Source organism: Nothobranchius furzeri, chromosome 6, assembly GCF_043380555.1.
Source record: "Nothobranchius furzeri strain GRZ-AD chromosome 6, NfurGRZ-RIMD1, whole genome shotgun sequence".
Classification (NCBI taxonomy): domain Eukaryota; kingdom Metazoa; phylum Chordata; class Actinopteri; order Cyprinodontiformes; family Nothobranchiidae; genus Nothobranchius; species Nothobranchius furzeri.
Window position 1 is genome coordinate 69097416 of NC_091746.1, and position 12737 is coordinate 69110152.

At 43.3% G+C, this 12737-nt stretch overlaps 1 protein-coding gene across 9 annotated transcripts in view; it reads right to left on the reverse strand.

Annotated features, from left to right (window-relative positions):
• fnbp1b (formin binding protein 1b) overlaps positions 1–12470 on the reverse strand; it is a 92927-nt gene extending 80457 nt beyond the window's left edge. For 8 of the 9 annotated variants that reach the window (XM_070552482.1, XM_054744608.2, XM_054744607.2 and 5 more), the window contains exon 1: positions 6840–12129. In XM_070552482.1, the coding sequence (XP_070408583.1) occupies positions 6840–6881 (42 nt within the window). In that variant the 5' untranslated portion in view covers positions 6882–12129. The other variant, XM_070552484.1, reaches the window with a different exon arrangement.
• Between the last annotated feature and the right edge of the window lie 267 nt (positions 12471–12737).

The following is a 12737-nucleotide window of genomic DNA, read 5'->3' on the forward strand; positions in this document are numbered from 1 at the left end:
ATGTCTTGAATAAATAAGATCAATTTATGGTTTGAGTGAACGTTATTATGATTTATTGACTTTGGCTTTTCCTGGGGGGGGGCATGGCCACCCTTTGGGGGTGCATTGCCCAGGTGCTACGATGTTCAATCTGTACATTAATTTTATAAATACAGACCTAATTAAAGATTTCAATGCTATGACAAAAGTATCTTGAAATAGGTTTTAAAATTCTCTTTCACTTGTTTTGTACAAGAAAATTATATTTATAATAATGATATGTAGACATCACACCTCTGATTCACCAACTGAGCTGCAACTCTTCCACTGTCTTTGTTAACAAAACTCAAATAAAACATTAAACACATTTTGTTAGAAGAAAATGTGATGTTGACCTTTTATCTATAAGGTCGGTTTATCTCTAGGTCTGTTGCAGTGTCTATGTCCTTGGGCAAGGCACTTCAAGCCTCTCACCAGCTGATGATGTTCGGAGGGAACCGGCAGCCAGAAAGGTCACTGATGGTAGGCAAGACGCTGTTTCTGAGCAAAGATGGAACATAGGTGGGGGATGCAAAACTAAAAGTTGGTGTCAGCCAGTTTTAATTAATGATTGTTCAAAAGTTCCTTTGTAGTTAAAAATGTAATCAAACTGAAGCAGAGAATCTCTTTCATGTGTTGAGGCTGGACTTGGGTCAGCAACCAAACATCTTATTTAAAAAGTAACGAGTTTCCATTAAAACAGATCTGACCGACATGACAGTGACTCCAAAGCATACCTTGTTACTAAAGCTCACTGTCAGAGCCCAACACTGCCAAGGACAAGCAGGATGAGTTGGAGAACGATAAGAAAAGAGCAGTTCTGTCTTACAGCTTTAAAACCAGGAAAACTAATTCTGACAGTTTGGTCAGAATTACAAACTGGGTCAAACTAAAACTCAAGCTTCTTTTTAAAGTTCAGCTGTTATTTTTAACCTCATATTCCCTTCTTAAAGTCATATGTTGTTTACCTATCTACTAATGAGTTGGAGCAAAGACTTGGGTAATATGAATAAACTGAATGAATAAAACAATCTTAACACAAAAGCTGGCGTGGTTTCCCAAACTCTCTGAATCAAGCTGCCACCGTCTCCCTCCGCCCACATTTTAAGAAGCTTCCTGACACAACGAGCAGATTTCCCCTCTTGGAGAGACACGTATTTGTCAGTTTGATTTACAAACTTTCAGACGTGACACATAAAAGCACCATTTCCCATGGTACCCTGTGTAACGGAATGAAATGACTGTTTTTCACCTAAAAGTCATTTCCCCCTCTCCTCAGCAAGAACTAATCTGCATGAGATATTGCCCAAGGTCATGCATTTGCTTCTAAACTGTTTTCCTTTCCAGCCCAAGAGAAGAATGAAGATGAAGGACTCTTTCTTTTTAATAAATCAAAGAATTCTATTTTTAATAAAGCTAATCAAACAAAGTGTTGGTCAATAATGAGATGTTGACCAATCTGTGAAATGACAATGTTATGATTAGCAAGTTTTAATAAGTAATATGACTTTAATCTAGCTGCACTAGACATCCTGATTACACGTAATGTAAACGCGTGACACATTGCTTTTACTCATCCAATCAGAACCTTGGATGAGTGGCATAGTCTCTGTGGTGTTTATAAATCTGCCAACTTTGATTTGACCATAAATCAAAACATCCAGATTAATAAAACCAGTCCCACGCCATCTTGAGTCAGTTCACCACATTCTAAGATAGGTATCGGACCGGCCACCCGGACTTCCTTTTTAAGCAAAGAACCAACAAGCTGGATAAATTCTGTTGCATTTTACCAACCAAGCAACGGTTCCTTTCAGAATAAAAGCTGAACCCACTGACCCTCCGGGTCCATCTGACGCTGTCAACCAACTGTCGTTTTTTACCTGGAGACAATCCAAGACTAGTCTGTCATACTGCTGACGCTGTTTCATCGGCTCTGGTACCGAAAGGGGGGTCCGAGGACCTGGCGTTCTGGATCTGTACGGAGGTCTCATTCTAAGGGTATGTGTGGAGCGACAACATGGCGTCTCATGTGGTTATGAAACTCCGATCATAGCTTAAGAGCAAAACATCACAACATCATTCAGACTTGCTTCTCCGAATACGAGAGTTCTGATGACAACATCACTCACACATACACCATTCATCTCACATCTCATTCACACCAAGATTCATCCATTCACTTAGAATTTAGAGTTAGTCTTGTTTAAAATTGTTTAGAAATAAATCTTCTTAAACGTTTTAAAGGTGACTCTCTTCTGTTGTCTCTCAGTTAATACGAAGTGCTACATAAGCCCTGCAATAAAAAGTTCCAATCTTCTGGTTAAAAGTACTAGGGCTATCGCGGTAACCGCAAAAATGAAATATCGCAATATGAAGAAGCCCACCGCGCTGCATCATGGACCACCGCGATTACTGAACTTGGTTCAACTCAATGATGCATGTTGAGAAGGATGGCTGCACTGGTATCAAAACGAAACGTTACTTCGCTCCTTTGGGAGTGCTTTGGTTTTCAGTACGTCAGCTGCTGCGCATCCAGAGTCCTTGGCCGAGACGGAGCTGCCACCAGCGGCAAAAAATAAATAAATAATAAACGCTCGGAGACCTCCTGAAGTCCCGGACAAGCACTGCTTCTGCAACCGTCCCGAAGAGAGTTTGAGCCGAGCTGGAGCTCGCTCGCTACCTGCAGGAGGAATGCATCCACCCTAAAGAACCCCCCTGACATGGTGGAGCAACAACCGGGAGAGATTCCCTTTGCTCGCCAGAGTCGCACGCAAGTTGAGTTCGGAAGCGAGCGGGGCCGGACCGGAGCGGAGGGGAGCGGAGGTAGTGGAATTTGGGGTAAGTGCAACGAGCGCACCATCCGAGAGGGTTTTCAGTGTTGCTGGAAATGTTGCCACCCCTCTCAGATCCTCTCTCAAACCGTATATAGTTATCATGCTGGTTTCCCTTGTAGGTAACAAGGAAGTGACCGAGCTATAAAGCACCGTCATTCGTGTGTGTGAAAGTGAAATGATAGTGCGCCACGCTCCCCGGCGCGCGCGCCCGGTACATGTAATTTTTTATGCTTGATTTTAAACAACTAAACAAAATGGGGACTTGTTTCTTATTTGTTAGATGCTGCAGCCAAATTTGCATTTAAAAGTTTAACCTTCTCCTGAATTTTGTTGTTTTTAAGTTCAGTCGGACTCCGACTGTCGGACAAACAAACGTTACTGCGATCTGTGTTGTTACTGCCCTTTAATCTGCATTCAGTAAAGCGTTATAAAAGAAGGCACAGCAATTTTTAACCTTTTTTAAATGTGTAAACATTATGTTTAAATAGTACTGCAATAAAAAAAAGGACTGCAATAATATCGCATACCGCAATATTAAGCCACCCTGAATCACCACAGGGGGAATTCCTCAACCGCGACAGCCCTAAAAAGTACCCAAAGATCCATAAGATTGATTTCATATTTACTATGGAATCTCATGTCTTATGGTTCATTAAATAAATGTAAAATTTAACCCTTTACACCCGGGTGGTGACGCCCACTCAGACATACAGAATTGTATTTACTCTGCTATTGATTGAAACCAAACCTCGCTAGAGAAAAATGACACAAAGACTCGACTAGAACCAGGTGGCAGACTCGACTTCTAATGCAAACTTTAAACTTCATTTTACATGATACAAATCTAGATCTAATTGAAATGTAAGACTAAAGCTGGGTGTACACTGTGCGACTTTTTCGCTTTTTTGAGCCGATTTTCCAGTCGTGCGAGAATCCACGACATCGGGGCGAGTTTTGCGCCGAGCGGTCGTGTAGTGTACATGGGGTTACGAGAGGCGATTAACACCACGTGACCAGCTGCCGATCAGCAATCGTGAGGTCGCGCGGACTTCTGGCGTGTTTAAAATTTCGCTCGTCCCTCGTGAGGATATCGCACTGTTGAAGCGGCGCTGCGAGCAGCTGCGACCCAAAAAGTACCAGAACCGCTCACGGCGCATGCGCAATCCTGCATCAACACCGCTCGCTATTTCCCTAATAACACACGCTGTTCGTTTTTATTTCTACACGTTTTTTTACTCACAAAGATTGCCAAGAAAGCGTGTTTGTCGTGTTCATGTCAAATTAAACTGATCACAAAACACAGATTTACTTTCTTTATTTCGTTTTCCTCATCCAACCCCCATAAATCCCTGTGTGTCCTCCTGCAGCACTCCCGAAGGACAACAGGCAAAACAAGACAAAAAAGTCTGACGTGTTGAGTAAAAACTGCTATTTTTAGCATATTTTTAGGGCCGACGTGTTGCTACCAGACGTACAGTGTGAGCAGTCAGGTCGCATCCGAGAACTGGGTCGTGCAGTGTGAGCGCATGACTCGTGAGATCTGCTCTGCGAGGAAGTCGTACAGTGTGAGCTGAAGCTGAACGCTGCGAGTGAAAAAGTCGCACAGTGTACGCCCGGCTTAAGAGGTTTAGGGTGTGCTCAAAGCTAAAAGGGAATATTGTGAGGTTTTACTTACTAGAGAAGTGAGTGAAGACGAGAAAAGAGAAGAGCTAGGGAGGCGATAGGAAAAACAGGAGTAAGGTGATGTAAATACTACATTTATGTTAGAGTATTTTAAGAAGTGGGGAAACACATTTGTGGTTACTAAGAGGCATGGTTCAGTTTCATATGGGTGTTTTAAAAAGTAGCACTGTTATTTAGAAAATCAAGTATTTCTTAAAAATGAGGCGACGTTAAGGATGCAAAGTAACAAATCACCACTTCCCACCACAAAAACAGCAAAACCCACTCTCACTTGGCCTCGCTAACCGTCCAAACATGCACAGATGGAGACTAACTCTTCCTGTCGTCTGTGACTCTTAAGCACACGTAAGCACACGTAGGTGTTTTCACTGAAGCAGAAGACTGCAGCAAACGTCTGTGCTGTTATCTTCACTCTCTCTTTGGGAAATTAGCCACAGATTATATGAATAAATTGATGTAGTTTCTTTAAAAGAATTTGTTTGGTCAAAATCAAGTAAAACTGAACCAATCAGCTGGTCTGTGTAATAATGGGGTCACTGAAATCATAGTGATTTAACCCAAATGCTGCTGTGTGGCTCAACAAAATAAGGGCATCTAGATGCACCCCCACCAAAATGTCCCATCCTAGTTGGTTGTTTTCAATGAATACGGGGTTTTCCCCAACACTGACTGAGGCGGGCCAACTGAAGGTTTTCCCCTGCAAAGCCACCGCCTCAATATTTTTGTAAAAAATAACATAAAACCAAGATGATTTTATCTGGTGAAGCAGGGAAGCAGGAACAGTTGATCAACGGATTGTCGGACCGGGAGGGGGGTGCGTGCGGGGCTACAAAGAGGGCCTATTGAGGACCGCTGCGCTAGAGGCTTACGTCTAAATCTTTTCAATTAGTTCCAGTAATACTGTACACCGTGGTAAAATGTAGAGGAAGTTGAACGGTACTAAAATTTGAATACTGCCCAAGCTCAGTGCACAGAAATATAAACCAGGGTTTCCCCCAGTGCCAAATAAGCCTGGCGGGCTGCCAGGCTTGGTCACTCGCCAGGCTAAGTGTGGCAAAACGAACTGCCGGCCTCCCCTCCGCTGATACTGACGAGAAACGGGAGTGTAGAGATCCCCCACTCCCCACCTACCCCGCTGTCACTGGTAGGCAAGGTTTTAGTTATCAAACATTTTAAAAGGTTATTTGATTGAAAGATACACATTTTTGTCAGTGAAGAACTGCTTGAAAGAAGGATTCAAAGTATGAGAGAGATGTTCACCATCACTGTCCTTGAAAAGCTGTACACCCTGACAATGCTCCCTGTCACCAATGATGGAAACTCAATAGTGTCACAAACGGTGTGTAGTACACGCTAGCATTAACTAGGAGAACATGGATGTCCCAGGCTCAGGTGGATTTACAGCCGTGTGATTTCTAACGTCTCAGCAGTGACTAAAGACAAAACAATCAGTAAAGACTAAAGATTAGAGACGTCCGGAAGGGTTGAGTCACCTTTTCATAAAGGAGATGACTAAACAGCTGTGATTCAGATTTAGGAAGACAAAGAGAGCCTTAGCTATTAAACAGCTACTGAATTCTGTGTTATTCAGAGGGATTCATTGGTCATGAAAAAGATTAGATGAAAACACATTGTCCCTGTTTGTTTGGATGAATATCTTTGTTTTATGGTCATCCTTCCTTGTTCCTTCTGCCCTTCACTCCCACTGAAATCAAATGTGGCTCCATTTGTCCCCATCACACCATTTCAAAGATGGATGACAGGAGAAAATGAGTCTGAGGAAGACTGACTCGGTCAGCAGGTGGATGCCGGTGAATACATGATTTAGAGCTCTTCTGTAGTCTGGCAAAGGGTTCAGTCTGTGACCCTCACTGACTCGGCCACAGAGGCAGAGGCGAGACGAGGTAGCTCAGGTTTCAGCCCTGGAAGTGTCCTGAATGTCAAGTGGACAGCGGGAGGGACAGAGTGAATGCAACCAGACCCTGGGGAAGAGACTTGACTAAAGATGAGTAGAAAGCAGGGAGGAAATCCCAGTCTGGCTATTTCAAACACCAAGAAAATCAGCTGCAGCAAAACCCAGACCCGAACAAGGCTGAGACTGAAATGTCCTGTCTGTGCCCCCTGGATGATCCTTGAATCCCCGTTAAGTGTGTCTCTAGACAAATCCAGCCCTAATTTCAGTTTATAATAGCCTGAACTGCCCACAAATGTACAAATAATGTAAAATGACTATAACTATGTAGTCCACATCCACTCAGGAGCCATTTTTCTTGCAACCTGTTACTGATGACACCGACTCACCTTTAGCTGCTGCTCTTTCACTAGCGTCTCAACCTTGTCCATTCTGCCTCATCGATAAACTGTTTCTCAGGTAAATGAGTCCTTCAGACGTGCTTTAGAGAGAAAATTATTCTACATCCAGTTCCCAAATTAAAACCACACAAGAGAAGTGATACATTCAAGTTGGAGAGGCGTGATAGTTGCATTGTTTATCACCAAGCGAGACAATGAGGCCCACTTCTTTTTCTGATTGACATAAGTCCACTTTATCTACCCTTATGTTTTCATCTAAAAATAACCCGTGTGATGTTCCTCCTCAATCACAAATGACTGCTTGTTGCCAGCTTTAGGTTTAAAACTTTGCTTCCTTTTAGTTTAATGTGACTCAAGTTAGTTGCAAAATATTCTTGAACAATCACGTTTGTTTTTTTTTTTTATAAAAAAATGTAAAACAGTCACATGTTTCACCACATTTTGCTTCCTTCTTCTTTGGCTGATTTCAGAGGATATGGTTTGGAGGTCACATGCATGTGATCCTGATCACTTCCCAGCTTGCACTAAAAGGAAAAACAACTCTCACTTCTTAAAACGATGAGAAAAAACACACTGGAGCTCTGCTCAGTCAACATGTTTCCTGTTTAAATGTAGCGCAGCATGCAAAAGCTACACTTCTGATGGTATATTCTTGATAATATTACGGGTGTACTGCCAACAAACATTCCTTTTTAGGCTGGTGAATACTACAATTATAGCTACATGATGTCGCACCAAAAGTATCCAACACTGTGAAGGTGAAAGAATGCTGTCTCACGCACGGTGAGTTACAAAAACATGCCAATTTGTTCTGTTTATTTATTAATTCTATCTGATGTACGGATAAAAACACAATTTCCAGATGTGACACACCCCGTAGACACTCATTATTGTACAGATCGGATAGGACTTTGCCACCTGAGACGAGGTTTCAGTTGGTTTTATTAAACAGTAAATGGCCTATGTTTGTACAGCTCCTTCTTAGGGTTCTACAACCCCCCCCCACCCCCACCCCCCAAAGCGCTTCACAACACAATCAGTCAGTCACCCATTCACACGCTGGTGGGGATGAGCTACGATGTAGCTACAGCTGCTCTGAGGCACACTGACAAGAGGTGAGGCCTGCCCAACACTGGCGCCACCGGTCCCTACGACCACCACCAGCGGCAAAGTGGGTTAAGTGTCTTGCCCAAGAACACAACAGCAGGAGTCGGGATCGAACCTGCAACCTTCCGATTACTGGGCATCCCACTCTACCTCCTGAGCTACTTGTTAAATAACAAGAGGATTTCACAGTAATTCAGCAGCTCTTGAACCACAATTATGTTTTACAACCGTGTTCTACTTTAGCTTCACTTCCTGAAATATTCACTTTCCTGTTCACAGCGAGGAACAACAGGATGAGTGCAACAAAAGCTCTTGCATGTATACATGAGGGTAACTAAGAGCATCCAAACTTTAGTCATGATTTTGTACCTAAATATGTGATTGATTGATTAATGAGCTACACCTTTTGGAAGAACAACAAAAAGGCTGCAACCTTTTTACTGATGTATATTATCTCAATGCATTATTTAAATCAAATTAGATGCATTCTTTTGCTGTCTAGAAAATATGAGAAATCTCAGCTGGAATCAAACTTCTGTGACAGGCTTCATACAAGGAAGTCGGACTAGGCTCATGTGACAAAATTCCACACAAATTGCAACATCTGTGCAATAGTTGGGCAAATTTTCTGATCACGACTGATCTAAGAGGGAACTTAAATATCTCGGTTTGTTCTCCATCTCAGTTTAAGTTGTGTTTTTGGGTCAAACATCCTCCCTGAGTTGTTTAGTATTTATTTTGCATCCTGACTCTCTGAGCAGGGTATCTGCAGGTTTAAGGGAGCAAAATTTAAGACTTTTTAAGACCTTTTTAAGGCCACTTTGACCAAATGTATGCTATTTTTAAAAATAAAACTTAAGCTATAATTTCCAGCTATTGCCTGGAACCGGTGCTGACCATGTTGCGAACGTGGGATTAGCCATCCAGTTACCATTAAACTTGCACTTCCCCATGACGCAAGCGCCCACTAGCTTAACCAGCTAATGTGCTCATCTAAAAATAGCCCCCTTTCACAACCAACTGAACGTGTACGGTTCCGCTTACGCCAACATCGTACACCAAAAATGCTGAAAACTAACTAGAAATTCACGAAAATTTTATAGAAATAAAAGAATCTTGTTTATTGGGTCTTTGGTCATTTAAGACCTTTGGAAACTGTATTTAAGGGTTTTTTGTCATTTTTAAGGATTTTTAAGGCAAATTTAAGACTTTGTAAGCCTTTTTAAGGACCCGCGGATACCCTGTCTGAGCCTAAAGTGAAACGACATCCACACACCCGGCGTTTTGTTGTGCAAATACGATGAAGTGTTGCAGTTCCAGCAACTCACCAGCAAGGCTCTGCCTCATGAGGGCAAGCCGTAAGCCCTGGTAGGCATTTCCAGACATTTCATAAACTCCCTGGCTAACGATGTTTGTAACAACAGTCAATGAGATCCTGGTTTTAGTTGCTCAAGGGTGTTTGGGATTATTTTTGTCCTTAAGCACACCATGGTCGACACCTTGGTCGGCATCCGTCTTCACATGCACCTTAGGACATTTGTATGTTTGAGTGCTTTCTAGCTGTGTGCACTTTCCACTGGCGTTACGGTTGCCAGTCTGGCCAGGGAAGAGCAGGAGCCAGGATCACCCAGCTCTGGTGATTGACCGGACACTGCCCCTCCTCCTCTTCCTCCCTTCCAGGCTGCTGAGGAGCACAGCTGAGCTGAATCCATCTGATGACCAACACCTGGGATAAAAGAGCTGTGCCTTCAGCAGTCTGGGAGGCAGCAGTGCAGGGCTTCTGCCGTCCTCCTGATTTTTGGTTTGGTTTCAACCACTTTCGTTTAGATTTGTTTGAGTTTTAAACTGTAGTAGTTTTTAACACTAAGTGAAAAGTTTTGGATGGTCCAGTGGGATCTTTTTGGCTGTTTGGTTTTAAGGTTAACTTTGTTTGTGGCAATTTTACTGACCTCGGTTTTAAACACCTTTTGTTGTGGTAAAGCTTTTAATACAAGTTTTAACCAGGTGTTTTATAGTTGATAATTTGCTGTGTAATGTTAACCTTTTTCAGAGTTTTAGGGAGTTCTGTTTCTTTTGCATTATTTTTATAATGCACTGTCGTCATCTGTTTGCGCGTTTTTAAACCCTTTTTGTTTCAATAAAACCCTTTTAATATCCACTGCCCAGTCTTATGTTACCCCCATCCTTCACATTTTTACAACACCTGTCAGGGTTTGCAACAACTGGTAAAAGGAGTCACCTGTGGACTTACGCTGAGTTTTGTCTGTCTCCCTACTGAATGGACCTGAGATTAAAGAAACAAGTGCCTGGCCTCCATTGAGACCACTAAAAAACAAAAGACAAGCATCTGGTTGCAATACACTCTGCAAAAGCTCGATCTCTGAAGAACTTGCAAACGTTTTCCAGACTCAAAGATAAAAAGCCTGTAAAACCCCTCGGGGGCTATGTTCACTTCTCATCCAACTGGGTCACAGTGTTTTGCAGTTGAGTAGTAAGAAATAAAAGTAAAAGTACTCTGACTACACGTGGAATAAGGGGTTCTGGGAGCTGGTAAATTACAGGAGAATTATGTGGAGTTTTCTTATCTTAAAAAGCATACTCCTGACTTAACTACCTCCAGACTCTTGGCTAAATGCTAAGAAATGTTAAAGGTGTGGGACACTCGTATTTCTCTAGTAGGAATGATTACCTTGCAAGTTGTACTCAGAGGGAAAGAAGCTCCGATGTGCCTGAATGCCACATCAGAGGAGAGCTCCAGACGGCAAGATTTGGAGTCTTATTTGAACATCTCGCCTTGGATTGGATAACAGCAACACAACTCTACCACTAACGATGTTTGCTCTGCAACGTTGATGTTTTTTCTCCACTAATCACACAAGCCTGGAGGAGCTTCTGCAGCGCGGCGAAGTTGCTAATGCTAACGGTTAGTTTAAACTAGTCGAGACGTCCTCTGCTTTTCCCTGGATGTTAAAACAACAGCAGCCTTCCCTGCTGTGAATCAATATTTGTGATTCTTTGAGTGTGAGGTAGGTCCATCAGGCTTATCAAATCTTCAGGGTCTATTTTTTTATCAAACGCTAACGCAAGAGATAAGTGTAGGAGACTATTTGCATGTTCCGCCTGCATGACTAACTCAGAGTGACCGATTTTAATCAGAAATAATCATTAAAACATTTTTTTGCAGTATCCCACACCTTTAAAGGAAAACGTTGTGGGAACACTGTCATTAATGCATGATGAATGTGTGGCTAAGCACCCTCTCTCCCCCACAGGCACAACAGCCACCTCCATGTGGAAACCTGCAAACACATGCACGTGCATTTGCACTAACTGACAGCAGGAACTCTGCCAGTAAAATGACACGTGCCATCTAAACAAATCCCTTACAAAAGGAATTCCACCAGGTGTAGTCTGACACCACTCGACTTTTTGACTCTTGGCGTGATGAAATACTGTAATAATTACACATCCTGATCAGAAAGTCTGCTTGAATTTCAGTGAGATGAAATGTGACATCATGGTGCAGGAATCTATTGTAGTGAGGTCACCCTGCTTCTACTAGTGCTGCTTTCAAGGCTTCCTACGATTCAGAACTGAAGCAAGAGGAGAAGAGGCTCGAGCTGGATCCACACTGAATTTGTGGACAGCTAGGTCTTCTTTTTAAAGGTCGTGTGTGATGTGAATCTAGCATCGGTGAAAGTGTTATTTCAGGTGCAAAAGCTGAATGATTTATAAACATGTTGACAGCAACCAGCAGAAGAAGGAGAGCAGCACGTAGAAGACACTTCCTGTGAAATGTACACATGACCTCGCTTTGTTACACATCTACCACCAAGTAACACAGGTGAACAACGAGCGTACACCTTCAGCGTGATCGTGTGAGGGGGTGTGTGCGCAAAGCGTGATGTGAAAAGCACAAATATGGGCTGAAACGGGCGCTATGCTAGTTAGCTGCGGTTTTTTTTACTTCTGCAATAACCTTCCTGCCGTTAGCGAAGCACGAGGGGCAAAAAGCGCGAGCTAGGGTGATTGAGGTCGAGAAAATTAGCCCCCCCTTCCTGTTATGCTAACGTTACTAACGGTTTTAGCGGCAAAAGAAGGGCCGCTAGAGCTGCACTGCTTTGATTTGATCTCAGCGCCGTTACAATCCCTCTTTAACAAACAGCAGACGTGCACAGAGACTCACCCAGAGCTCCGTTCCCCAGCTCATGGTTCCAGTCCGCGGAATAATCCACAACTGATGCTAATGATGTGTCTCCAACTCACACACACACGCAGAGAGAGAGAGAGAGAGAGAGACAGCGGCGGGTCCTCGGTCTCTGGTGGGCTCGCCTGTCACCGCTCCTACGCAGATAGAAAAAAAACGTTCTTTAGTTTGTTTTCGGGGCTTCGTTGCGTCTGGCACAAGATGGCCAGGAGCTGCGGCATTATCTTCAAACAGAAGAGTCTAGCTGTGTGCAGCGCGCGCACCCGCGTTTGACTCAATGACAGCTGTTCTAGCGCGTGCACCTGCACGAGAGAGAGAGAGAGAGAGAGAGAGAGAGAGAGAGAGAGAGAGAGAGAGAGAGAGAGAGAGAGAGAGAGAGAGAGAGAGAGATATGGTGATATCACTGCAGGGATGTCCTTCTGCCTTTTACTCTCTCTCTCTCATGGGGGGGCTTATTGTGAAATGGGGGAGCCTGTGGGGGGGTTCAGGGTCAACACCCCGTGGCAGATGTTTTAATTGATTCCTCCCGCACCTCCCCTGGGCAGCAAACTCTCTAACTCTCTCTCTCTCTC